A 27,353-nucleotide genomic window follows, 5' to 3' on the forward strand; every position below is an offset into this window, starting at 1 on the left:
TATAGCAAACATGCTATAACACAGAAGAGAATAATATTAATTATATATTAATTTGTAAATACATGTATGTGCTGTTTGTGTTTACGGTTTACATTACTTTCCCACACATGCTGGAAAAGACTAAAGAAGCCAGCAGCTTGCTTGAGATATATTGATAATATCTGCAGGCTTAAATATTGATGGGAAAATAGGTTTTAAAATGTTATTTAATTTGCTGTATTGACTTATGTCCTACAATAATTACTTACAAAGGTAGTTTTTGTATTTTTGTTTTTCTTGAGTGAAATGTGGATAATAAATATATGTATGCCTCATATCTGCTTGTCGACTTATTTATTATTTGGCTTGTATTGGTTATTTATGTTATTAGTTTTGGCATTGTTTCGATTTTGAAGCTGAAACAAACACTTTATAAATAATACAGCTTATGTTATCTTCTAATCTTCTGCTGTCACTATGCATGTAGGTGCACAGATATTCAGCGACCTGAATACACTTTAAGTTTTAAAAGAGAGTGGATAAAAGATGCTGTCAACATTTTCTGAGTGACTGAAGTTAGGTTTGTATTCAAAATCTTAATTTTCAAAGTGAAGTAGGCTAACTGCTGTTACTTTACCATCTCGGATCTACCTGAACTCGGACACTGTCGGAGACTGAAGTGTGGAGATCCACATTTGCGCAGTTACCACTCTGTTCAGTTACATGAACAGCCGCCGCAGCAACGCAGCTTTTGACGCTCTGAAGTGTCCGTGTTATGAGACGTGTTTTGTAAGGTATCTCGGCTCAGTATTTGTTTGCCGACCGGGTGGGTCACACAACCTTTGCACTGGCAGTGAATTGAGGACCCCACAGCTTTATTTCGGCTGATTTCAAAAAGAAACCCGCTGTCCGCTAGTGAGCTTACGCTAGCTGACACATAATGTTTCCAGCTAGCAGATATTCAAGTAAAGGTACGTCAGCTAATGGGCTAGTTAGCTAACATATTGCGAGCTTGCTGTGCTGGACTTGGACAAAGCTAATAACTTTAATTTTAAACGACAAAGTCGCTACACGATTTATATGCGTACTACAGCCCGTAACAGAGGGTGGTGAATGTTTTATCTGTGTGCTTAACTTTGTTTTTTAGACTTTCTACAAATGCTGGCATTAGCATTAGCCAAAACAGTCCAGCAAGCTCACTTATGTTAGCATCGGGGTAAAATGTAGGTTAAAGTTGAATCAATATATAGGTCACTTTAACAGTGCCCTTGCCCTAGGTTATATGTCCAATTTACGCTTTTTCGGAAATGTATTGGTGTTGTTAGTAACTTGTCATTGTCTTGAAAGTTATAAAGTGTTATGCTAATTTATCTGAGAAGAATATGTATTCACAGCGTCGGACTTGGCTGTGTTTACACACGTTACTCTGCTAGCTAGCATGGTGCTACTGCTGCAACTCAGTGTGACAGCTGCTTGCATTTTCACGATATTAGCTACCAGAATAGCTTTTTCATTGTGTCAGTCTTGTGTTTGTTGATGTGTTGTGATTTCAGAAGCCTTACTTGCTACAGTTTGATTCCTGCCTAAGCTTGTAAGGCTTCATTTATTAGTTATTTATTTAAACGTATTTCATTTGGGAACCAGATCAAGCTCAGTTAAACCAGTCAGCACACTATCTAGATAGTATACAGTCACATGTACAGCAGTTTCATTCTGGCCTTAACTAGGAGCTGTTCTCTCTCTCTCTTGCAGCCCACAGGTGTATCAGGGCATTGAAGACAGTACAGTCGGAGTATGCTGCCCCTCAGCTGTACACAACACTAAACAAACGTACATGTTCTTCTGTGTCAACCCCCCGTATCACAACACACTACACCATCCATTCCCGAGATAAAGATCCAAGATGGGAAGGTAAGACACTGCATTATCTAAAGTTACCTTGAAGTTAGATTTATATGTTATCATAAGTACTCTACTTGGTGGCCTCCACTGGCACCCTTCAGAGGATTGATCTTTTTTTAGCTTGATCTTTGTTGTGTCATGTCTAATGGTTTTGTCCATATTTGGGATATAAGGATTACACTGAACAAAAGTAACCTGGTCTTTATATAACTTGCACAGGAGTATTCATTCTATCTATGTTTATATTTTCTTACATAATAAAGCTCACAGTGATTATCACATTCCTGCAATAACATTTCTTAAGCCATTTAGACACGTTTGACAACTGCGTTACACCTTTCCTTTGACGATTCCCTATAATATTTTGTATTGTAGCCTAACATATTTTGTATGATATCCATAGAAAGGGAAATGTCAGTGTGGATTTGCTGTGGCAGGAAGGTTGGAAAGGATTGATTCAAGCTTCTCAACCTATGAGCCTGAGCTAAAATATTTTTTCTTGTGAAATCTGATCAGGCTTATGGCTTTATTCCAAAGTTAGAGTTCATTGAGCTTTTTCTCTGCTATTTAGTAGATGTTCCGTTGCCTATTTTAGGTAGACTTATGGGGAACATGTAAGTTTAACATTGTGAGGAATCAGTGTAAATAAATCCAAAAAACTGGTCAGTCCGCTAAGTTTTGGTGCAAGGCTTTGCCAAGTGTACCACTCAGGGCAGCGGTTATCCTCATAAGATATTGCAAACTGAATCAGAATGCTGTGCCCCTCTCGATCCTCAATATCTCTTTCTCACGGTCCTTTCCCAGGGATCGAAATGGAGAGATTTGCAGATGAGGCAGATGTCGTGATCGTAGGTGGGGGCCCTGCAGGTCTTTCAGCAGCCATTCGTCTGAAGCAGCTTGCCATTGAACATGAGAAGGAGCTGCGAGTGTGCCTTGTGGAGAAGGCCTCTCAGATTGGAGCTCACACCCTGTCAGGAGCCTGCCTGGAGCCCACTGCCCTCAACGAGCTCTTTCCTGATTGGAAGGAACGAGGGGTGAGTGGCTTATTCATCATTTATTCTTTGTGGGTTTGGTCTGTACATTGGTAAGATGCCTTTCTTTATACCATAAGGGATGGTTACATCAGGTGTTCCATGTTTTTGGTGTATGTTGTGTAATGAATTATTTGACTGTTTGTAAGCAATGCTATATATAACATAGCTACACATACTGTGCATGCTGGTATACTGTAGAGTTGATTTATTCATTCAACATTTGCATACACCTACACTGGGTACATGTATGAATATGCATGTGTTTGTGTTGATGTTAGAACATTTACGTTTGAATATTAATACAAAGTTAGTTGAGTTATTTAATTGTAAAATATTTATTTATACACACTTTGTGCTCTTACCTCAGGCACCCCTGAACACTCCAGTGACTGAAGATGTGTTCAGCATTTTAACAGAGAAACACAGAATCCCTGTCCCCATTTTGCCAGGTAAAACCTGTTTTATTCTATTTGGGGGAAAAAACTGGTGTAATGCTGTCTGAGTTTGTAAGCCAAACTGTTAATCTCATACACGGGTTCTGTGAGAAGGTGTTATATTGATATTTCCATAGTTTCAGTCAGAGATCAGAATTACATTTGAAACTATTCCTATGTGTTGTTTACCACTGGGAGAAAAGAGGCTCCATACAGGTAAGAGTGTAGGGGATTTGAAACTAACAGAAAGGATGCGTCTACATTTCAGTGCAAGTCAAGTGATGTGTCGAGTGTGCAGACATATTCCTGAACTGATGCGACAGAAAGGAGCAACATTCTTCAAAGGCACAGTCTGAATATAATCACAGGGGTTGCCACACCACTAAATATTCAAACAGAGGAAACTTGCTGCCAGGCAAATTGTGTGACTGTTTAAATTATAATCAATTTAGAAACGCATATATTCCACATGTTCAACTTTTAGATTCAGTTATGTGAATATATCTGTAATCTATATGGTACAAAAATCACAGAATGATCCTAAATGTGTTAATACTTGCATTACATTCGCAACAGATGTATCATATGTTGTTTTTTAAGGAGAACTGTTGGATACAGAAACATGATATTAATATTAAGATGTTGTTTGTTTTGTGACCCAAGTATCTTGACAGAAAGGTGGGAAAATGACCACTTGGTGTCATACTGGTATGTGGGTTTGTTCATCCAGTTGACAGATGGTCCCTCAAACCCATAGGCCAGCTTGTTACAACTTGATAAAACACTGGAACCCCAGCAGATCTGATTTTCATGTGTGCATGATTTTTCTCACTGTCTGTAGGTCTGCCCATGGGGAACCATGGTAACTACATTGTTAGGCTGGGGAACTTTGTGCGATGGCTGGGGGAGCAGGCCGAGGAGCTTGGAGTGGAGCTGTACCCTGGTTATGCAGCATCTGAAGTGAGACCTTCTTTAAATTTCTTCGATGAATTGTATGACAATTTGCATGCAATACAAATGTCATATTTTTTTCTTTCTCAAAATGTACTATAGTTGGCTGTGTACATTTGTCTATGAAGCACAGTATCTCAGATGCCACTGGTTTTATTTTTACAAATTTAGGTGCTTGAATAAAGATCAAACATAAAAACTTTGAAAACCTACTACAAGTGCTCACACCACTGAATTTGAACCTGAAGATTCATTGAAGAATGATAGGAAGTTGCTTTAAACCTTTATTTCTCTCTTACTTGTGTAAAGCAATATAGTCAGTAACACAGTAAACTTGTTTACCCATGTTGTTTTCTATAAACATATAATTGCCTAATTGTCATCATTTACGGCCTGATCAGTTTTTTGGATCTATTATCATTGGCTGATGTTGGCTGATTATAGTTTTACCTGTATCAGTGGACATGTTGAGTGTTAAGCCAAAAAATGATATAATCCAGTAATCAGAAAGACGGTCCTTCTTTGTGCTTGTTCAGTCATTTGAATTAAACATGTTTACTGTCCCCTCTCAGCTCCAAGTGTTAACCTTTTATCTGTATGACTTTTGTGTCAAGGTTTTGTTTCATGAAGATGGAAGTGTGAAGGGAATTGCCACCAATGATGTAGGCATCGCCAAGGATGGCTCACCAAAGGTATTGTGCCATAAAATACTGTCACTTAATAATACTGCTGAAAATAACAAATACAGGTCATTCTTTACAATATACAATATAAACATGAATAGCTTGAATACGTCATGCCCTTTTGAAAGGATATATTTATATATATATTATATATATATATATTTTATTTTTATTTTTATTCTTATTCTTATTTTAGCTTTTATATTCTACTTATTTGTTATCAAAACAATAGCACCTTCAGACCACAGCAAATTCCTTGTAATGTATGTTACTTGGCAATAAACAGTTTCTGATTCTGATTCTGATTCTGATAAAGGTGAAACAAACCAACAGGCCCACAAGCACTTGTTTTCAGGCATCAAGAATAAACAATTTATCTAAAACAGAATGACATTGTTCCTCAAATGTGCATCATCTTTTGAAAATAAATTATTGTTAAATCATATAACAATATAGCTTATTATGTTGTAATATGTAACATGCATATATTGTATATGAGGGCAATACTATGTAGGCATCATTATAGCTATAGCATCTTTAGTCATGCAGTTCATTATTATTGCCATTTAGAAAATTGTTTTCTTTTCCTTTGGGTCTAAGAAGGTGTGATTTGATGTTTTTGTCCAGGTAATTGTTTTCCTTTATGTCTGGTTATACCAAATGCAATCACATGATTGCTACCCTACCAACACAACTATCCTTTGTATTATATTCAGTTGCTTCTCATTCATGAAATATATTGACGTGTCCTGTTGCTCTCTTGCTTCAGGATGTTTTTGAGAGAGGAATGGAGCTCCATGCTAAAGTCACGTTGTTTGGAGAAGGCTGTCATGGCCACTTGGCCAAGCAGCTTTACAAGCAATTCAACCTGCGTGAGAACTGTGAGCCCCAGACCTACGCCATTGGCCTGAAGGAGGTAAAAAACACGTACCGCCCACATCAAGCTAATGCTGGAGAGAGTATCGGTCAATCTGTTTGTGGTCTAAATTTTGTTTTCCCCTAATCTGGTTTTACTGATCAATCCAAATGAGTAAAGTCCATCTTGAGGAGACTGATGAAGGCGGCTGCTGTAATGTTTTTTCTACACTGTGTACACAATCTGGTGCAAATTAATTTCAGTCACAGTTGAAAACATAAATGCAACAACTTGCTCTTCACAATTATGTTTATGTTTGAGATTAAGAAAAACATGGCTGAGAGGCTGAAAGCTGCCACCAAAATCTACTGTAACATGGCGTATAGGGTTACCATATTAACCCAGTATAGAACATAGAGTATTAACGGATAGATTTAAAGGAGTCCTCTGCTTGTTGTTTCCTCTTTTGATTAGCTGTGGACGATTGATGAGAAGAAGTGGAGGCCAGGCAGAGTGGAGCATTCGGTGGGCTGGCCCCTGAACAGGAACACATATGGAGGATCCTTCCTTTACCATCTGAATGAAGGAGAGCCACTAGTAGCCCTGGGCTTTGTGGTGAGTGGCTTTGTATACATTCTGACAGTGACATGAACAGATGTGACAGCTGGATGTCATGAAGGATAATTCTTGAGCTTGTGAAGGAATAGTCAATCCTTGGGCAGATTTACGTTATTACTGTATGTTATTTATCATGCAGAGGAAAGATAAATAAAAAAACTACCAATTGTTTGGATGCATTTTGTTTGGATGAAATAGACTGTAGATTATCATATTATATCATTGCAAAAAATGTGCGTGTGTATTCAAGGTATTCAAACCCTTTTTATATGTTATAGATTTAGTTTAAAATAGGTTACAGTCTACTCTCAATACACCCGAATAGCAAAGAAAAAGCATGATGTTTTTGAAAATAAACAAAATATTTTCTAAAATAAAAAAAGACAACTCATTTATGTAAATGTAGAAGCACCACTGACAGTGATTACAGCTTTAAATCTTCTTACTTATACTTCTGCCATTCTTCACATGTGGACTCCCACTGTTTTTGCAGATCCTCATGAGCTCTGTCAGACTTGCTTTTTCCACTGATCATTAATCAGTGATCTGCAATTTTAGCACTGAATGATATTCAGAGATTTGACTCAAAGCTACTCCAGCTTTGTCCTGATTGTGTCCTTGAGTTGTTATGCTGAAAAGTGAATCAGACGCCTCTGTAGTCAGCCATGTTGTAGCATTCTCTATATGCTGACCCCAGTCTTCCAGTTCCTGCCACTAAAAAGCATCCCCAAAAATGTTTTTGTGTCATTAGACTAATCTATTCAAGGTAACCTTAGGGGACAACAGAGGTCCTTGAGCTGGTTTGGTTTTTCCTCTGACATGCACTGTGAATCTGAGTCTGAATAACTAAAACATATTTTAAATGACGTATTTCTGTATTGTTGCTAATTGTCTTAATTGATGGCAAAAAATGCAACACTAACACAAGAAGAAATAGGAAAATTAATTGGATTTGAATTATTCTCTAAGATACAGCAGCTTCAGAAACTAATAAAACACCCTATATTTTTCCACTTTATATTTGTCTACTTGTTTTTTTTTTTTTTAAATGGCTCACATTAAACCGGCAATCTTTTTCCCCTCCAGGTAGGTCTAGACTACACCAACCCTTACCTGAGCCCCTTCAGGGAGTTCCAGCGCTGGAAACATCACCCCTTCGTAGCTCCCACACTGGAGGGAGGTCAAAGGATTGCATATGGAGCCAGGGCACTGAACGAGGGAGGATTACAGGTATATGTCTACATTACGTATTTTCATTATCAATAAGGATACTTGTTTGGCATAAAACTTCAATTGAGCAGTGAAACAAGCCAGGCATTTTCCAGGTCATATTAAACAAATGGAACTTAAAAACTGACCTAATCAAAATGTCAAAAGATTGAGTGCAGCTATGTTTCTGAGGAGATCACAAGATAGCTCCATTAAACTAGACAGTTTCCCTACAGAGGTTGTTAAAATGTATTCCTACTTTCATATTTAATTAAAGCCATCAGCAAAATTATAAATTTAGAATCTAATTTACACACCAAGTAAATCAATGTTGTTACAGCTGAATGACAACAGAAACAAGCTACTAACCAGTTTATGGAAATGTTTTCACTACTACTGATACATTACTGTTTGTTTGGTCTATTTATTGTATACATCAAATGCATCTGTGAGCCTTTTTAAGTGGTTAGTTTGATTTCTCTAATGGTTTCTGGTGCCTCCTCAGTCAGCCTCTTTGTATTATTAGTGTATTTAACGTCCTTTGATCTGTCAGATATACAATATCACTCATCTTGGGCAAAGATCATAGATTAGAATATGATTACAAATTGGATTAAATTAAAAAAACAGTGCTTTAGCCATTATTTTAAAAAGTGACAAGAAAATAGATGAAGGAAAAATAGGTATCCACTTAGAAATGTTTCATTGTGAAACAGTAAAATTTAAAGTAAGTTATTGCAGGAAGAGGTTATTATAACATGTGACACCTGTTTTTGAGAAGTTTCATTCTTTTATTCATAACAAATGTATTCACCTATGTAGAATTATGGATGTCTGGATATGAATAAAGAATCAAAGAAAATACCAACTGGTTGCTAATTAACGCTAACCATGTTTTTTATTTGAAGCCGTTTACGTTTATAATATGCCTTTTGATTTCACATGTGATTATTACTTTGTGGCTGATAATGTCCAGTATAATTATGGGCACAGCATTGAACAGCAACCAGATTCTTGAAATCCAGCTAGAAGTTTAAAGTCTCAGAAAGTAGAACGCAATAAAGTTAAAAAGTGGGCACAAACTCTCTCCTATTCCTCTCCAGTCTATCCCAAAGCTGACTTTCCCTGGAGGGCTGCTGGTGGGCTGCAGTCCTGGTTTCATGAACGTACCAAAGATCAAAGGCACCCACACAGCTATGAAGAGTGGCATGCTGGCTGCTGAGGCCATTTTCCCCAAAGTCACAGCAGAGAGCCTGGATTCAGAGACGGCAGGTACAGAATTTAAGACCCATTAATGATCATGGTAGTTGCACCAGTAGCTGTTTGTATATCATCCCAGTTACTCCACGATGGGTCATAGCTCATTACTGCAACAAGGCTGGGCCATATCAGGTAGCAACATTTGTCAGGTAGAAAAGGTCAGGCAATAAATTCTTCTAAAATGAGTTTGCGAAGTAACCCAGAAAACTTAACAGAGGCCCAGAGGGTACACATTATTGCAGGTGTATCAATCAAAAAACTGCAATATCAATAGAAATGTCAGTGGGAACCATGTCAGACTTTCAGAAAAGAGAGGCTGCTTTGAGAAAGAGCAATCACAGGTTGAACCTAACCAACCGGGACATGATATACAGTATCTGGTATTGACAAGTACTTTCAGTTGGCAACTGAATATTATCTTTCTTTGAAGAACTGTGGTGACTTACTTTTTAAAAGTTAAAATCATTTTTCACGTGTGTTTTGTGTTTACATCATTTTCGTAAGACATAACATAAGAACTGACTATTTAAATACAGATTGTCTGTAGTCTGGAAAAGAAAAACAGACAAATATTAAATTGTTGCACTTTCATTTGTGCCTCTCAAAAAAATGGCAGTTGAAAACGTAACAGTGAGTGTTTTATCACAAACAGTGTCCTAGCTGATAAGAAAAGTCCACATCCCTGACTGAAATGTTTTTATAGGGATTATTTCTTCCAATGGGAAATGTTAACCTCCATATTTTGGTCATTCTTTTATTAATCTTTTTTCCTTCACTTTTTTTATTTATATCCTCCCAGGACTCCATATACCTGAGTATGCTGAGAATCTGAAGAATTCGTGGGTGTGGAAAGAGCTGCATGCAGTGAGAAACATCAGGCCGTCCTTCCACAATTACTTTGGCCTTTATGGTGGCATGATCTACACTGGAGTCTTCTACTGGATCTTCAGAGGGAAAGAGCCATGGACACTCAAACACTGTGGTGAGTATCAGGGAGCAGAATCACTGCACAGCTTAGTGTTAACATTTGCTTTTTTATGCATTTGGCTGATCTCTCTATAGCAACAAAGTGATGATTTGAACAGTAGGAAAAAAGGAAGATCATCTGTAGACAAAAAGAATAATTATATGTTACTAGAAAGTTCATGTTTTATAGTTACTGTAATGAAGAGAAATAACCGGCAATGAAATGGAAAGAACAAAAGAAGGTGAAAGTTTTTTTATTTAAATGTGTAATTTTCTATTTTCTACAACTTCATTGCAAAGAACCTGATTTCACTTATTTACACTGTTGATTCTAAAAAAATAAAAAAATCAGCTATGTGGTTGTAAACATAGTATGAAAAGATTATAGCATTAGGAGAAATGAATATAGTGTCCATGACTGACCTCATAAATGTATGAAGAATATTACATGCACAGTGGAGCAGTATAGTCTTTCAGTGTAGTTATCTGCTGCAGATCAGCAGCACAGCACAATGCCAGTGGTTTCTATTTGGGTGAGGTATGAGGTCATGTTATCTCAGCAGAGAAAATCAACAGTTTCTAACAATCTGTGCTCAATCTGTCTCAGGCCTTGACGCAAATCAGCTGAAACCGGCTAAAGATTGTACACCGATTGAATATCCCAAGCCAGACGGCAAGTTAAGCTTTGACCTGCTCTCCTCTGTGGCCCTGAGCGGCACCAACCACGAGGGGGATCAGCCCCCCCATCTGACCCTAAAGGATGACAGCGTCCCTGTCGCCAGGAACCTGGCCATATACGATGGGCCTGAGCAACGCTTCTGCCCCGCAGGTAACACCACCGTGGCCTCTGAAGAGCTTCCCACACACAACCCATCAGGGTGCAGATAACAGTTAATCCTTTCCACAAACTGTAGTCAGAAGATACATTCTCTGTTTTGTTGCACAAAGTCTCAAACAAATATCTAAGTTATGGTGAATCGGGACTTGCAAACATAGGTCACATGCATTAGTATATGTAGGAGGCAGAGTTCACTTTATATCCTGCAATATTCAAGATTTCAGCAGGGTGAAATCAAATCTAATGAGAGATTAAACGATTAGTCAGAGACATGACTCAGCAACAATTTTTATCATCAATTATTGAATGAATATGAATAATATTAAATATGAAAAATATTGTTAGTTGTTAAAATTCACATTGAGGTGTTCATACCAGTTAGATAGGACTGCAATTAACATTGAGGAGTTTTCATTGTCAATTATTTTTCCAATTAATCATTTGGTCTTCTAAAGAAAATGCTGATCACAATTTCCCAGAACTCGAGGTGAAATCTTCACATTGCTTCAGTCCAAAACTAATTTACTGTGATAGAAAACAGAGAACAACAGAAAAGCCAAGCAAACCAGCCACTTATTTTTGTTTGATCAGAGACTAGGGTTGGAAAATTTTGTACATTTTCCTTAACTGCTAGTTGAACACTTATACAATCAATAATTGATTAAACATGAGTAGATAATAGAATTCAAAACGCACATCTTTTCCTAAATTTAAGTTTTATTTAAACAATTCTAGCGGCACATTAGTTATGTGAAACACAAACGATTTAAACAAACAGAATAATAAAACATTGAGGCTTTCGCTCGTACTGGAACAGCTGCTGATTCTAAAAATGTTTGCTTTAGAGCAAATCATTACAACTAATTTCTGTGCCTTAACACAAGGTCTCATAAGTACAATGAAAGTTTGCACCTGAAACTTTTTTGAATTACGGCCTTGTTATTTTTGTCAATACTGTGAGGGTATGAGAGTGTGTGTTGATTAAGCCAGGCAGGCTTTGCTCTCTCAGGTTGTTGGTTTTGCATATCTCCTTTCAAGTGCAGCAGTTGTGATTGGAAAATTGAAATCCATATTCCATCTCAAAAGCTGACTGCCTTTGCATTGTCTGGAAACTTCACCTGTGCTAAGTGGCTATGCTAATGTGGACACTGAGAGACGGTGTTTCTCCTTGTGGCCCACAGGGGTGAGCCAGGACAAAGAGTGGGGGAGATTGAATAAGGCAGTTCAGCAATTACTGTAGAAACTCTTTGCAGCTTTGGGTTAGCAAGGTTAATGATTTTTATAATTAGTTATGGGCTCAGCATTGTTATACCAGGAATTTATAACTGGTGCTGGTGGCTAAAAGCAGCAGACAATTCAGCTGAATCCTGTTATATCATCTACAGTTTGGAGGATATAAGTAACCTTTTAGAGTCTAAAGGATAGATTTACTTTATAGTCACATATAGCATCACCAACATATTGCTGTAGCATCTCGCACAAAAACACTGTAGTGTTTTGTATGTTAAGGCTTTATACTTTTGTACAACTTTTGTCATGAAATATCCAGAAGATCCTGTAGAACCTGTCACATTTGTACAAGTACATTCTACTTTTATTCATGGCATTATGAAGTGTTCATAGAAATGTATGAAATCCCTTGTGCACCTAAGGCATTGGTGCCAGACCAGTTCACCAGTAAGGTATCATACAAAAGCCCATGATGACACATTGCTGTATTGATTATTTGTTCCTTCCCTTATGGTTAACACCGTAATGTTCCTTGTTCATCACTTTAAAAAAAAAAAAAAAAATCAGAACAGAAAATGGAACACAAAATGAATGGAAATATTTCTATGTGTTCTCTAACTCCCAGGTGTGTACGAGTATGTTCCCGTGGAAACCGGAGATGGGATGAGACTGCAGATCAACGCTCAGAACTGTGTCCACTGTAAGACCTGTGACATCAAGGACCCAAGCCAAAACATCAACTGGGTTGTACCTGAAGGCGGCGGTGGACCAGCCTACAATGGAATGTGAACGTCTTGTTCTATTTTTAACTTTTTGTCAGGAAAGATAACTGTAAAGTATCATGCATTCAGGGCTACAGTAACTGCCAGCCAATGGCTAATGTGCCTAAGTATGGATCTGAGAATAACTATATATAGCTGTTGTTTTTGAGGGTACAAAAAAATAAAATCTGCAAAAAGCAAGGATATTAGAAGCAAAACTGCATTTTGTCGAAGACATGAATCTTAATTTATACAGTGGGGTATTAAGTTTAAAAAGTAGCACAGTAGCACAACCCATGCAAAATACAGGGCCAATATAAGTTCGAAGCAGTAGTTTCAATTGGAAGGTTGACATCACCAACATAAAATCCACAATATGGGCATTTAAAATACTGGCTTATTTTTGTTTTAAAAAGTTCTTTACCAACTGTAATAGTTAATATATTTCCTTCAGACTCTTCTGTAATTGAACAAGCAAACAAGCTGTTCTCAAATTAAGGTTTATTTCAGCATTATTGCAGGTATATTTTGACAGCATCTGCACAGTATTGTACATATCATTAGATGATAATATCACAGTAATTAATAAAGAACACTTGACTTATCCTTTGTTTTATTGACCTCTGCAAAAAACATAAATAAAAACAAATGGATGTACTGTATGTGGCCAAGGGCACGGCATCATGAAACGATAAAACATACACAACTTTGCTTTGCTGAACTACTTCAAAGACCAGTGTTAACCCAGTTTTTCAGAGCAGTGGAGTCAGCCATGCATCAGACTAATGCTCAAACTATTCATTACAGTGAAGACACTTGCCAGAGTTAAGACAGGTCAAAGCTTACAGTTATTCCCTTTTAACAATACAGACAGTGAGAAATGTGCTCGCTGGAAAACATGAAAGGACCTGCCAACTGAAAATACTGAACATGTCCACCTGGTTAGAAACTCCTTATCAGAGTAACTGCAGCTTCCTGTGTAGAAATGACTTCAAATATTGATAAATGTTAAAGAAGAATTTGTTGCATAATTTGGTGAAATGTTTATGCAAACATTTTGGCATAGATTTTCTTTTCTTTCTCCTTCTCCTCTTGGATTTTAAGCTGGACTCTCTTCATCTCGTTGCTCACAGCTGTCAAAAGAAAACACTATGAATTAGCTCAACAAGTGACTCAATTAATCTATTTGTGCTGGATGATGTTTCAATGCTGAGATTTCAAACATTGTTTCTGTCTACTTTGCCACGCTTTGTCTTTCTGCACACTGTCAGTTGCACTTTAAGACAGCCTCCTCCTGAAGGCACAGGGAGAGCATGAAGCGCACTGATAGCTCTTATCTCTTCGCCAGCAGCCAATAAACTGCAGCTTAAAATATCAAAAGAGCAGAGCAACACTGTCAGAAAGCAGAGAGTAGCTCCAGATTTGCTTAGAGCCCGATCCCACCCAGTACACTCAAACCTTTGCGTATTGGGTTAGGATCATATTGCGTACTTCTAAATTGCTCCCCCTAAACATCCAATAGAGATGTAATGACAAAACACACTCAAACAAACTAACGAATAGCTAACAGTATGATAATACTGAACATTACCACATGCCAACAAGTGCGCTCATCGTCATGTTAACTTCAGTTCCTTGGAAGCCTTTACACAACTGTTAAAGGTGGGTTTGTATCTGGGAATGCTTCACTAAGAAGGATGTACTTTGATCAGATTGAAAGTATTAAGTAGCTATTTGTATGCTAAAATGCTTTAATACACTAGATAACGTGGCTGTGAATAATTTTCAAGTCACACTGAAAGTAGCTAGATAAAGGATCCAATCTTAAACCGTAATCTCCTTTTCGGTCAGTTCCATCAGATTTCAGCCACTGACAGCTGAGGGAGTTTTAGTAGTACAGCACTGTTGCCTGCTTTTGTTGGCTACAAAGTCATTTTTAGGAAGTTAATGTGGCCATTTCAGTCCTATATTCTTAATCAATTTGCATCAAAAGGTCTGGGATAGTGCTGTTTTGGCTGCATGATGCTAATACAGAACATAGGTTGAGTCAATACAATGACATGAGGGTGAGTGTTTCACCTACACTGAAAATCTATAGTAAAACCACAAATTTTAAGTTATGGTTAATGTAACTGAGTGATCTATAATCCACACTCTTGATTTTCAGGTCAGACTACAGAATATGAACTTTGACTTCACTTGGCTCCCTTTAACAAAACCCTAATAACCAAGCGAGAGTGACTCATCAAACTGATCAATTTATTACCGTCCTGCAATTGACCTTTAAGAATAACTTGGCAATTCCCCCTCAGTTTCCCCCCATAAAGTTCAATTAGGAGGAACAATAAACATTTCCTACAGTCGTGGACTATGCATGCATGTGAATATGCATGAAAGGTTAATACATAAACTAAATATGCAAATAGGGGAGAAGAAGGTAAGAAGATATTTGCTGCAGTTTTGGCATCTGTAAAGGCTGGACAAACAGAAAATGTTGAAGACAAATTCCCCACCTTTGTCTTCTGGAGTTATTTCCTGAGCTTTCTTCAGATCAATCTGAAAAATGATTGCAGAAAACAATTAGGTAAGTCATCCTGGTCTTAGACTGCTCCAACTACTGAACATCTCCAAAATCAATGGCTTTTATCTTGTATAAACTAGGACATGTAAATATGAAACAAATAAGCACAGTTACTTCTGTCTGCTAAATGCTTGACTACAATACATCATTTATTTCTCTTGCATCCAAACTATTTAGTCCAACAGGAAACAGGAGAGTCCACTCAACAGCCACTTTAAAGAGAGAGGTGCTTGTGTAGATGTTACCATGGCTTTGCTGTATTCCTTTAACCCCTGCCAGGCCTGGGCCCTCCGGAAAAGTGCCTTAGTGTTCGCTTGGTTCAGCTCTAGAGCCTGTAAGACAACAGAAATACACACCAGAAATTAAATTCTGTCCTCCTTGAATGTTTTATTAAATATTATTTTGTAGATTTATTCTAACCAAGTGCTCATTATATTCCCCTACCACTGATTAGGTTGGATGGGTCCAACCAAGAATTTAGTGTGTCCACTTTAAAGACACTGATTGTAAGTACAAGATATATTGTAAACTACCAGTAACTAAGCAAATTCCCAAAATGGCAAAGTGTTTGTTTATTTGCTGTTGTTTAATCTCCACTGGTTGCCTTGCAACATCAGGACTCCAGGAAGTCACTGCTCCCGGCCAAGAAATAGTCCGACACATTACTCCTCGTAAAACAACAACTTGTAGTTCCACAATTTGTTTTTTTTCTTCAATATAACGCATTAATTAGTTTGGATTAAAAGGTTCTGGTAGGCTGATTTTGTTTCCAACCTTGCTATGCTAAGCTAACCGGCTGCAGGAGGTATCTTCACATTTACTGTACAGACATAAGAGTGGTATCGATCTTCTCATGTAACTCAGCAATAAAGGATATAAGCACATTTCCCAAAATGTTGAAGTACGTCAGCACAGGTGGCCTGCGTGGCAAATAAGCATGAGTATTGCCAAATTTACCTCATTACAGCTGTCCAGAGCATCCTGCCACAGCTGCATCTTTAGCTTACATGCTGCTGTGTTGAGGAAGCAGCTGAGGGCTGTGGGCTCCAGCTTCAGCTGCGCCTCCTCCTCCAGCTGCTCTCCACTCACCTCCAGGTACCTGGCAGAAGTAAAGGTCAGACTTGCTGTTAGCTGTAGAATTGGATCCTGATAAGGAATGACTGATGTCATAGAAAAAAAGTGGCCATGCAATGTTCAAGTCTGAACTGAATCAAAGGTGAAACAGCAGCGGGAGCTTTTGCTCATCAAAGTGGAATGATGGAAAGATGCTATTGTGCCTGAAGTCGCAATTTACTGGAATTCCATCAATCAGCTGCTGTTCAGGTGGTGAACAGAACTGTGTCTCTTGATGCTTCACTGTAATCTGTCACAAAGTGGTTTCTGCACACGTTACCTCCAGTTTCCTCTTTGTGTATGAACAGATTGTATTTATATGTATCTTCCTACAGAGAGGCACACTCCATTTAACAGAACCTGCACTTTACCAGTTTCTCTTTTAAAGGATAAGGCTAGTGATATTCTATATTTGACAATAAATCTGATGAAAAGACCAAAACCAACATCGAATTGATTCTACTAACAAGTACTGCCTGTGTAGCTGAAGCCTGATATGGCGAATTCCTCCGTTCCATAGACCTCTAATGTCATTTTTTTTAAAAGCCACAGCGAGTGACATGTTATAACCAATGTAATTACTTTATTAAATGTATGTAGATTATCTGAGATCATTTATTTAATTTAGATGTGCTTCTCAAATTCATTTTATCAATGTATTTTACTATTAAATAAAAGGCAATTGTGACCGAAAGTAAACTACACACACAGTGATACTGTATATTACCTGAGGGCTTTGCTATATTTGTTGACAGCAGCCTTCCAGTCTTGATTCTTAAAAAGACTGTTTCCAATATTCTTCACATCCTCAGCAACAGACAGAACTTTGTCAACCTGAAAGCAAATACAGGTGAAAATGAAATTTCCTTTATGTTGAAAACAAAACATGACTGCTGGCATGAAAAATAAAATATTCATTCTTTCTTTTGCAGTTTTGACCATTCTAGCAGTTATGATAACACTATGCTCAGAGCACCGACAAAGATCTGGGAACACAGAAGGAAAGTGAGCACCCTCAAAATATCCCTGCTTCCAGTGTTTGCTATGCTCAACATGTCCTGGATCTTAATATTGACATTGATATTGATCTTCTCTTCTGACTTTGGATAAGACGACAAACGGGCACATTTCCCAAAAAGCCAGAGTGGTCTTTAAACTGCGGCCCGCAGAGCAGTCTGACGCTATCTGCCAAAGTTCTGCCGTGTCCTTGAAGATCAAACGAAACTTACATCCTTAAAGTCGATGTCGGAGTCCTCTGGGAAGTCTGGGTGGTTGTCCCCTGATCCATCGGTTGGTGCAGCTCCCCAGCTGTCCCCGTCCTTATGCTCACCACAGTCTGCTATGACACATGGCTGCAAAGGTAGACATTAGCAGATATTTTAGACAGGAACGTGTCATTTATAGCTCAAGAATTTCTCACGGGTCAGATTCAGTAGTTTTCCATTAATGTCATGTCAAGTTATGGTGTCAATAAACAATGCATGCTTGGGAGCTGAGGTTTATGAATTTAAACTGTTAGCAGGAATTCTCTTTTTTCATTATAAATCACAAACTTCATTTGTACCAGATGTCCCATGACAATAGGAACCGTGCAGTTATCACAATGCGGTATATAACAATTATATACAACACACTGGACAACAGTAGGCCTCCTCATAATATTATCAGGTAAAACACCATCACATAAAAATCACTTTTAAGGACACTCGAGAGAACTGTTTTTATACATATTTCACTACTTCCATCTATACCCAGTTGACCGCAGGTTTTTAATTTACTGTGCAAAGATGTTTGGGTCATTGCATGGAAGCCATTGGTTATTATATGGAATATATATATAAAAAACCAAACCCCAGGAAGAAACACCGTAGTCACCATAGTGGTAAAACAAGTATTATTAAGGGCTACATTGACACTTTTGTAAGACTAGGTGCCAACTTGGTAAAATTGTAAATGTATTATTTTGGAATTTACCTCGGCAGGGACGTCATCGTTAGTATTAACGGCCTCCAGCATTTTTACGACTCCTATCCCTTTTAACAATTGTCCGAAGACGACATGCTTGCCATCTAAGTGTGGCGTGGGGACAGTCGTGATGAAGAACTGTGAGCCATTGGTGTTTGGCCCGGCATTGGCCATGCTGAGCAGACCCACTTTGTCATGCTACGTGGAGAAGGAAATAAATTATTGCAACAGACAAAATATGGCAATACTAGCACACATAAACAGGAAAAAATACACAGGTAGGGATGAAGAGGTTGTTTGATTATATCGATTTTCATGCCTTGTTTCCCTATTTAGACAAGACATTTGACATATGTAAAACAGTCTGACTTTTAGTTTTAAAGTCAAAATTAGACTATTAGAAACAGTGATGGGTAACATGATGGATGAAGAAACCGAGCAATAGTGTAGGCCCTTTTAAAATATTCTAGCGGTGGACACAGATAATGGGGATTCTGGTGTTAAGTAGTTTACCTGGTAGTGGAAGTTTTCATCCTCAAACTTCTCCCCGTAGATGCTCTCACCCCCAGTGCCATTATGGTTGGAGAAGTCACCTCCTTGGATCATGAACTTCTTGATGACTGTCAAATACAAATTTACGGCAAATTACTTTCCAGATCAACCAGTCTGAATACCAATAGTGCTTTAGGCTCCCTAATTTAAAAGGTAAAGAACCAATGGCTCTGTCAGCCTATTAAAATCCAGTTAGTTAATTTGGATTTTAAATATACTCTCATGACTCTTGGCATGAATAAGCGCCTTTCAATTTTAAAATATTCAGCAGCTGACTACCTGTCTGCCAAATTTCCATTACCGTAACTAATTTATTTTTAGGAAATACTCAACACAATCCTTACTATGTGGCTTTTAGGGTACCAACTTAAAGTAATTGAATCAATCGGGAAACCATGATCCATAATTAAAAGGGCCAGAGCACCTAAACATTTTCCCATGCACCCCTTATAAAATAAGCCATGCATGTAGTTTTATTTGTCACGGATTATGGTAAACTGACACCTTAAATAGATGGTATTTATATTTATAAAAGGAATATCATTCAGTATCAAAGACTCTCTAAATGGCACACTGCACGTCCTTTCAGCTACTTCTGCACATGTGACTGTGTGCTAAAACGTCAAGGTGTCCTTCCAAACTGAAATGTCACACTACATGCAGATGTAAAGACTATTTACTTCTGTGGAACGGGCATCCTTTGAAGTGCAGCGGTTTCCCGGTCGATTTGCCAGTGCCTTTCTCTCCAGTGCAGAGTGCCCGGAAGTTTTCAGCAGTTTTGGGGGTGATGTCAGCAAACAGCTCCAGAACTATTCGGCCAGCTGAGGACAGAAAAATAAATCAGTGTATCGTAACTGTACAAATTTAGTCACAGATTCTAACTAACTGAACTAAATACAGTAAAGTCTATGTGAGAATAGCCTGGACCAAGTTACCAGATACTTTCATCATAGAACAAATCAAATCTCATCTTATTATCGTTTTATTGTTGTTTTACGAAAATAAGAGATAAAGTGGAGCAGGATATTGAGGTATTCAGGAAACATAGCCTGACACTTGACAATAGGCCTTGTCAAGCTACAGTGAAATATAATGTCTTCTTTGTGAGGATTTAATTTATTGGCTGCAGCCAGCTACATGATCAATATACAAACGTTACTTCAGCTAATATTAAGTGACCTACACGTGATTAGCAATTACCCACTGCGAAGACAATGAACGCTGACTTAGATTGCAATAGTATGACACCAAAGCTAAGGGTGAGGACAGCTACATTTAACGTTAACGTACAAGTCTTACTAGACAACACAACCACACGTGGTTCGTGCACTCAGAAGACGATAGATAAGCTTTCTAAATAAACATTTATCTATCTCAAAGCTAGCTCACATTAAACACAAGCGAACGGCTAATGTCGATGTTTGACACACTGGTTTATTTGTGAGGTATAACTTTTCTGACAGGGACTAGCTAAATGAATCCGTTTCTAGTCACTAGAACAAGACACGCTTGTGCTAAGCTAACAAGGCTAACGGTTAAACTGGCCCTTAAAAAGCTGTTGGCTGACAATAAAATCAAAATGTCCTAACCTCTTTCTCCACCAATGTCCACATCGAAGAAGACACGAGGGTTTTCAGGGTTTGAAGGCTTGTCAGACGGTGTTGGGTGAGACATTTTAAGGACAAGGCGATTTAAGACACTTGTGTCGGCTAACCTTGCTAAACCCGGCCGGTGTACTGGAGTAGATTAAGCGAGGAAGAAAGAACTTAATAACTTCCGGTCAAACATTTAAAAATAAAACAATTCTGTTGATAATGTATTGCAGAGTTTTTGGACGTTATAACGAATAACGAATAACCACTTAATCATATGTTTGAGTTTCAAATCTAAGAAGTCAAGAACATACCGAATACGTAATTTTCCTTTTATTTTCATACCATATACTCTTAGGCGTAATTGTACGCATGTGATTCTGCGCTTCATTAAAACTTCCGGTCATGCAAAATAAAATTCAGTAAAAAAAGGAGTTATTTTTCTTTTCATGGTGCACATTCACTGTCCCTAGTGTAAGTAGGAGTGGGCAAAATGGATACAATCATTTATTACAGTTAGGCTATGTCTTTTTTATTACAATATAGATATAAAGTATTTCGTGATATATACCGTATATTCTCTGAAAACTCAATTGAGAAACTGCTGGTGGATTAAATAAAAAAACAGGAAAAGTTTGTTTTGGGCTCATCCAGTGAATTTAACACAGGACAAACAACAGTACTTCATCTCGTTGACCAAAAAAAATCATAAAAAGATCGGATTTTGCCAGTTAATGTGCAATAATGTTAAGTAATGTAATGTAAGTAATTTCTTGCTCTATAAGCTATTTTAAAAAGAACTCTCATGCCATGGACCATTTCAAATGAGACCTTGTTTGAAAAGATTCTGTCCCAAGCCACCCTATGTGACATGTTGTCATACTTCATTGGTGTAGGTGGAGGGTAAAAGAATATTATACTTTATATTACTTTATATTACACAAAATTATGTGTCCTCTAATCTTTGCTTTTTTACTTATAGATACTGCATAATTTTAACTCTTCAGGCCTTAGATAAACCAGAAGGAAAAAAACAGCTTTCAGTGGACCTAGTCCTAATGCATAGACATACTGTATTCAACAGGTGACGATGGCTTTGTTTAAGGGGCCACAAGCCAAAAAGGTTGGGAACCGCTAAATTAGACCAATAGGGAAATACTGATTAAGCTGTTCTTAACTGGGGATTCAAAGATCTCTGAACTAACGGCAGCCCCGATGGATCGAATGCTGGTTTATGAAGCTTTTGACTCTGCCTTTCACTCTGACTGCATGTGGCTTGCACTCAGACTGTTCAACCACAAAACGCCTTCAGGTGGGTGTGAGATTGAGGGGAGCCTATTGTACTGATGATATTATCAGCAAATTGCAGCTGACCTTGAGAAATGGATGTCTGTGTGGCTCATTATATGAAATGATACTGGTGGTTTTTCTTGTGGTAAACAGTACAGTTATTTCCACCAGACATAAGTGGATGATTGCTATAGCCGTGGGGATGGATTACCAGATGCTTCTCATACAGGAATCAAACATCTATATCTGTGACCCTGTGAGAGGGGAAAAGAACCTGTGATAAACAACACCAACTTGGTTATCGCTGTTATTTTTGGAGAGAATCTTCAGTTTGAGGAATCAGTGCCATATCTGACATGTGTTCAACCAATGTTTGCCCAGTTCATATTTTCACATGTACTCTAGTTCAGAATTCATACATTTGAATCATAAACTTGCAATGAACTTTCACAGGTATGTAGGTATATATATATATATGTATATTGTGCAAGGAAACTGGTTATCAAAAAATGTGTGAATTTCTCCTGAATCATTCAGACTGGAGGGTGTGAAAACATGTTACAGGGATTAAAAGATGTTTAATCAAACGTTACACCTTTCATTAAGAGTCAGGTCCTCCAGTCGCCGTAGGAAGTCGAATGCCATCTGCTGTTAGCTCTGACTGTCTCTGTGAAACTTGGTGTTGACTTGGAGTGAGTCATCCGTCATTCTGGGAGGAAACAAATAGGCAGCCATCAGATACAGTCAAAGAAAGAAATTAGGCAATCACTGCCCCACATGTATACCTACAGGGTGTGTAGGTAAAGAGTAACTTTTCAAAAAGTCATTTATTTGTTACCTTCATAACGTCTCACATATCCCAAAGTTAGAAACAACCTATTGATTTGGTTTGAGAATTATTGGGAGCTAATGAGTTTCAATTTGTTCTTTCAGGGCACTGATTCTTTTTAGTTTCAAAAGTCCCATATAGTTAGTTGTCATATGATTAAAATCAGGAAAATCTGTTTTACAAATAAATGCAGTTTAGAAATAAAGATATGCATTTTAACATATTGCTTGCTGTGTTTGCTCATGTGGGACGTCATCAAATTCTCCTTGGAAGTAGATTTTCTCCTTGCTATCGTTCCTTTTCCATTAGGGCCTTTTTAGTACTTCTAACACATGTTACCTTCTTGTTATTGTTTGCCTGTTTTTAAAACATTAAAACATAGTTATTGGGTTTATTAAAGCTGCCACATACTGTTGTTTTTAAACATTTTCCTCTTGCTATATACAGCACAGACATTTCTACCCATGGCAGCCTGGCGCCTTCCCCTTTAACAATTTCTCTTTATGCTTGTGTGTGTCCTTATCCCAGATGTACAGATGTACAGTATTGATTCATCTATTGTCATGTGCTGAACACTTCTGAGGGACTGTGGGCCTAATAACAAATGTGCCCTCTTGATAATCGTAATAAGAAATTCACACTAATGTATTACAGCTTCTTTGTTCCCAGACTTGGAACATTCTTTCATTGCATATAGACAGTTCCTTATTCAATCTTCCTAGCCTCTGCATGCTTGACTGACTATTTATGCCTGTCACGATATTTTTGTCTCCCCAGTTTTATTTTGTCTCAATGGTTAATGTGTTCCATTGTTTCACTGCTGGCATCACTGCCTTATCAGCTTAGGCTTCTGTCTTGCGTGATTCTTTGTGTGCCTTACCATTTGGTTTACTTTCTATACTGTAGGTTTTCTTGCTTTTGTCCTACAGATTCTTCCAGGAACAACTGGCTGCTTGGCTAACACGGAGACGGTGACATAGATTAATGTGCACTGTCCCAGTAACGAAAATAAAAAATCCATAACCTCACCTTCTACAGTGGTCCCATGAGGCTGTAATACTCATTAGAGACCAGAAAACAAAATTACTGAATAAATGAAAATGGGGAAACATACACATGGGTGACAAATTAAAGGAAGAAACACCATAAAATGTCTTATTAAATTGATGAGTTGGGCACAACACTACAACTTTAATGAACCTTCGCATAGAGTCTTCTGGGACTCTACTGGACAGATGCAACAAAGGCTGCAGCTAAAGTACCACTGAGGACACAGGTCCTGGGAATCTGGGAATTTGGGTTTAATGACATGAAGAAGAGTTTACATAGTAGAGTTACATGCAACATCCACATGTTCGCTTTTTAAGCCACATTTCAGGGTTTTTTTTCCATCCATCTGTAGTTGCTATTCTAAAGCATATCCTAAATCCTTACCACTAGTGGGGCACCTTTTGTAAAGTTTGGCATGAGGTTGGTGCCAGAGGAAAGGCCATGTTGCTTTTTAGGACATCTCAAACTCAGCTTGTCAGGATCAGCTCTAGACTTTCAGATTCAGATTTTATGAATCCAAAGCTAAAGTCACAGTGAACAGACAGAGCCACCACCTCCCATAGTGTTTAACTACATATAAAGTGCCATGGGATGGAAATGGGGATCTCTGTTACATCTTGTTTAGGGAGTAAGTGTAATCTAGATGATTATAGATATTGTGTTACTTAAGAGAAAAAAGGTAGAAGATAGACCTTCAGTGGTGTGACTGTGTCCATGTCTGCCTGGCTGATTTCTTATCTACAGCTTGAGGCGGGTGTGTGTTCCTGCAAAAGTGGAAGCGTTGCATTATGAATGTGGAAGCAGATAACCTACAATGCAGTCACTCAACACGGTGCAAACCTAAGATGTTCTCACTTATCCATTTGACACAGCACACACACACACACACACACACACACACACGTAATGCGATTCTGGGTGATGGAAACAAAATACATTCAATATGTCCAATGTGAGGGGTTAAAAATGCTGTTTTACTGTTTGTTCTGGAACCTGTGAGTCACTCTGTCCTCCAACACTGTCCGTAACTCCGTTTTCTGTCAGAAAAGGAGGACTGAGATCAGTTTAATTTATCCCTGAAATGCTATTTTATGTTATACAGCCTGATACACTCCAGTTGTCCTGTGAAAATGTACATTCCTGGTTTAGCATGTATGAAATTATTCTAATCCACAGCATGTAAAATCAATATTTATTGATCAACACATATCGGATGTATGAAGTATGCTGAACAAAATTAAAAAGATAAGATGAACAAAAATCAGTAAAGCTGATCCAGATCTGATCAATAGTCCATTCATTACTGATGTGCTGCTGTTTATCCAAACATTCCTGCATATTGCATCATATCCAACTACTTCTCAAAGTCTCAGTGTAACTCTGTAGCACATTAGGTGAAGGATGACGCTCCTACACACTCATTTGCATAAGATGCACACAGCAGATTTTAGCCGTACCTTAATTTGCATATTGCTGTGCAGCGTCCCACTGTTCAACAGCTGGTTATACTGCCAGCCCCAGCCAACCTCCCCCACATAGCTCTGCTTGGGCATAGGAGGGGGCGCATGTGGCGCGGCTCGGCACAAGTAACTGAGGTCACCTGTGGCCTCAGGTGATGAGGCGCCCACACCGATGTACCGGGGGAAATAATTTGATCTCGGCCTGTAGTCTCCAATTCCATCTGGGCCTTGTTAGAATCAGTGGACGTATGAAAAAAGAATGTAAAAAAAATTAGATTCTACAGACATGAATGTATGCAGAAGTTAATGAAAAGAAAGGAAGAAAGAAACTGATTAATTGTGCAATATGAGCAGATTACAATGAGGAAGATGTGAAATATTGTCAATGTAATCTCTGTACATTGCCAGTGTCAGATATTGAGGTGAATTCAAAACAACTAAATGAAAACGAGAGACACAGAATGTGGAAAAGAGAAATATTTTGTGTGCGTAGAGTTCATTCATTCAGCATTTAACTTTGGGCGACTTGTTACAACTAATTATCTTTCAAGAGGTATTGTTGCAAAGACTCAGTGTTTTTCAGATCATGCATTCTCTCTGATGTCCCTTTTTTCAGTGTTTATTCAGAGTAATTACAGTTACATAAAGGAAACATACATAATTAATAAGTGTTGTGTAATATAATATAATACAGAGATAGACAATAACACAAAATTAGACAATACGTTTGCACATCATGCTGTAAATTGTCTAATGCATGCATTATTGCAGCATCACTGACATGCCCTAATGCATCAAAATAACATACTGTACAATTACACAAACTCACGCAGGCACACATTCAGTATGTCAACTTACTTTTGGCCCTGGTTACAGTGCCATCATGTGTCCTATTACAGTTATATTTGCTTGGAAACAAACCATATGCTTGGACATCACATAACTGTCGAACAATGCTTTGGGTCCTTAAGTATAATCTAACAGGAAACGGGGTTATAACAGTCTGACAATACATTCTTTGTCACTAATTAGCCATTTTGGTAGAACAATAACAGCATATTATAGATAGAGCAACAGAGACATTGCTTCAATTCAAATTTAAAACTTTTTTAGAATAGACTTTACCTTCTAGAAAGGACACAGTAAAAGAATATTCTCTACATGCTTCTCCTACCTGTAAAAATCATCCTTTGTCCATGCTGTGGAGCTGCGTCACTCTTTTGCATCATTTTTTTCTACTGTTATGTTTGGATTAGTTGCACGCTAGAAACACCTATATAATGGAAACCCTTGGGTGATAACTTGAGCCCAGCGGTCTGCTCTGTCCATGGGGTCATGGTTGGTTGTCATGCAACCATTGGTTGTCATGGCGTCAGTGGTTGTGTCCTAGTTACATTGTAAAAACAGGGGATGCTTCTGCTATTGAAACATGTCACTTTTAATCTTAATTTACCCCACAAATGACATCACCTCATGAACTAAATTAACATGAAGGCAGCATGTCATAAAATAATCTTAAAGAGCTGCATTGTAGTTTCCCTTTTTAACATAGTAAACAATCCCATTTCATTTACTTCATTATAAATAGAGTAACAACATCAACAGCACAACATCCATTATTATTATTATTTTGAATAGTTATTATTCATACCTATATACTTATAATATATATATAGTTTGCACATCATGGCTGCAGGAGTTCCACTACTGGACTTCTTTACACACATTTACATAATTATATAGTCTTATATATAGTCTAAGGTATTGTAATGTACATATTGTATTTAGCTTTTTTATGTCACCTCTCTGATTTCTTTAATTTCTTATCTCATTTTTTATTTATTTCATTCAAGACGTCTTTAACTGTCTTGCCTCTCTGTGCTGCTGTAACATGTGCATTTCTCCTCAGTCATCAATAAAGTCTTATGTTATCTTACTGCCCTAACCCTTTTCACACCCTACTGGGTGTATAAGTCAGCCCCTGCAGTTTAATAGTGATTATTGCAGCCCAAAATAACTGAATTTGGAGTGACATCCACAGGGAACCGCACTGAAAAAGAGAATACCTCAATCTGAAGAGTGTCTGTTATTCACATAACAATGAATTTACATAGAGATATTCTCCACTACATTTTGGAAGCCAATATTGTACTTTTTGCTCCACTACATTTATTTGACAACCTTAGTTGCTAGTTACTTT

At 37.9% G+C, this 27,353-nt stretch overlaps 3 protein-coding genes across 3 annotated transcripts; 1 reads left to right on the forward strand and 2 right to left on the reverse strand.

Annotated features, from left to right (window-relative positions):
• The first annotated feature begins 807 nt into the window (after window positions 1-807).
• On the forward strand, window positions 808-13,325 carry etfdh (electron transfer flavoprotein dehydrogenase). Its single transcript, XM_070912767.1, has 13 exons — window positions 808-950; window positions 1,732-1,890; window positions 2,686-2,915; window positions 3,283-3,364; window positions 4,191-4,309; window positions 4,915-4,992; window positions 5,753-5,899; window positions 6,314-6,454; window positions 7,544-7,687; window positions 8,770-8,938; window positions 9,726-9,908; window positions 10,500-10,721; window positions 12,586-13,325. The coding sequence occupies exons 1-13, from the start codon at window positions 920-922 to the stop codon at window positions 12,747-12,749; spliced, it is 1,869 nt and encodes a 622-aa protein (XP_070768868.1). The 5' UTR covers window positions 808-919; the 3' UTR covers window positions 12,750-13,325.
• On the reverse strand, window positions 13,208-20,659 carry ppid (peptidylprolyl isomerase D). Its single transcript, XM_070912768.1, has 10 exons — window positions 20,522-20,659; window positions 19,613-19,753; window positions 18,894-19,000; window positions 18,390-18,578; window positions 17,645-17,767; window positions 17,143-17,249; window positions 16,260-16,401; window positions 15,548-15,634; window positions 15,235-15,277; window positions 13,208-13,854 (listed from the first exon to the last, which is right to left on the reverse strand). Exons 1-10 carry the CDS (start codon window positions 20,604-20,606, stop codon window positions 13,766-13,768), a joined length of 1,113 nt encoding a protein of 370 aa, XP_070768869.1. The 5' UTR covers window positions 20,607-20,659; the 3' UTR covers window positions 13,208-13,765.
• Window positions 20,660-22,465: 1,806 nt separating this feature from the next.
• Window positions 22,466-26,382, reverse strand: LOC139291050 (protein SPMIP2). The gene is made up of 4 exons (XM_070912948.1): window positions 26,328-26,382; window positions 25,151-25,380; window positions 24,672-24,730; window positions 22,466-22,523 (listed from the first exon to the last, which is right to left on the reverse strand). The coding sequence occupies exons 1-4, from the start codon at window positions 26,380-26,382 to the stop codon at window positions 22,466-22,468; spliced, it is 402 nt and encodes a 133-aa protein (XP_070769049.1).
• Window positions 26,383-27,353: the final 971 nt, after the last annotated feature.

The sequence above is a fragment of the Enoplosus armatus genome, chromosome 10 (assembly GCF_043641665.1).
Source record: "Enoplosus armatus isolate fEnoArm2 chromosome 10, fEnoArm2.hap1, whole genome shotgun sequence".
Taxonomy (NCBI): Eukaryota; Metazoa; Chordata; class Actinopteri; order Centrarchiformes; family Enoplosidae; genus Enoplosus; species Enoplosus armatus.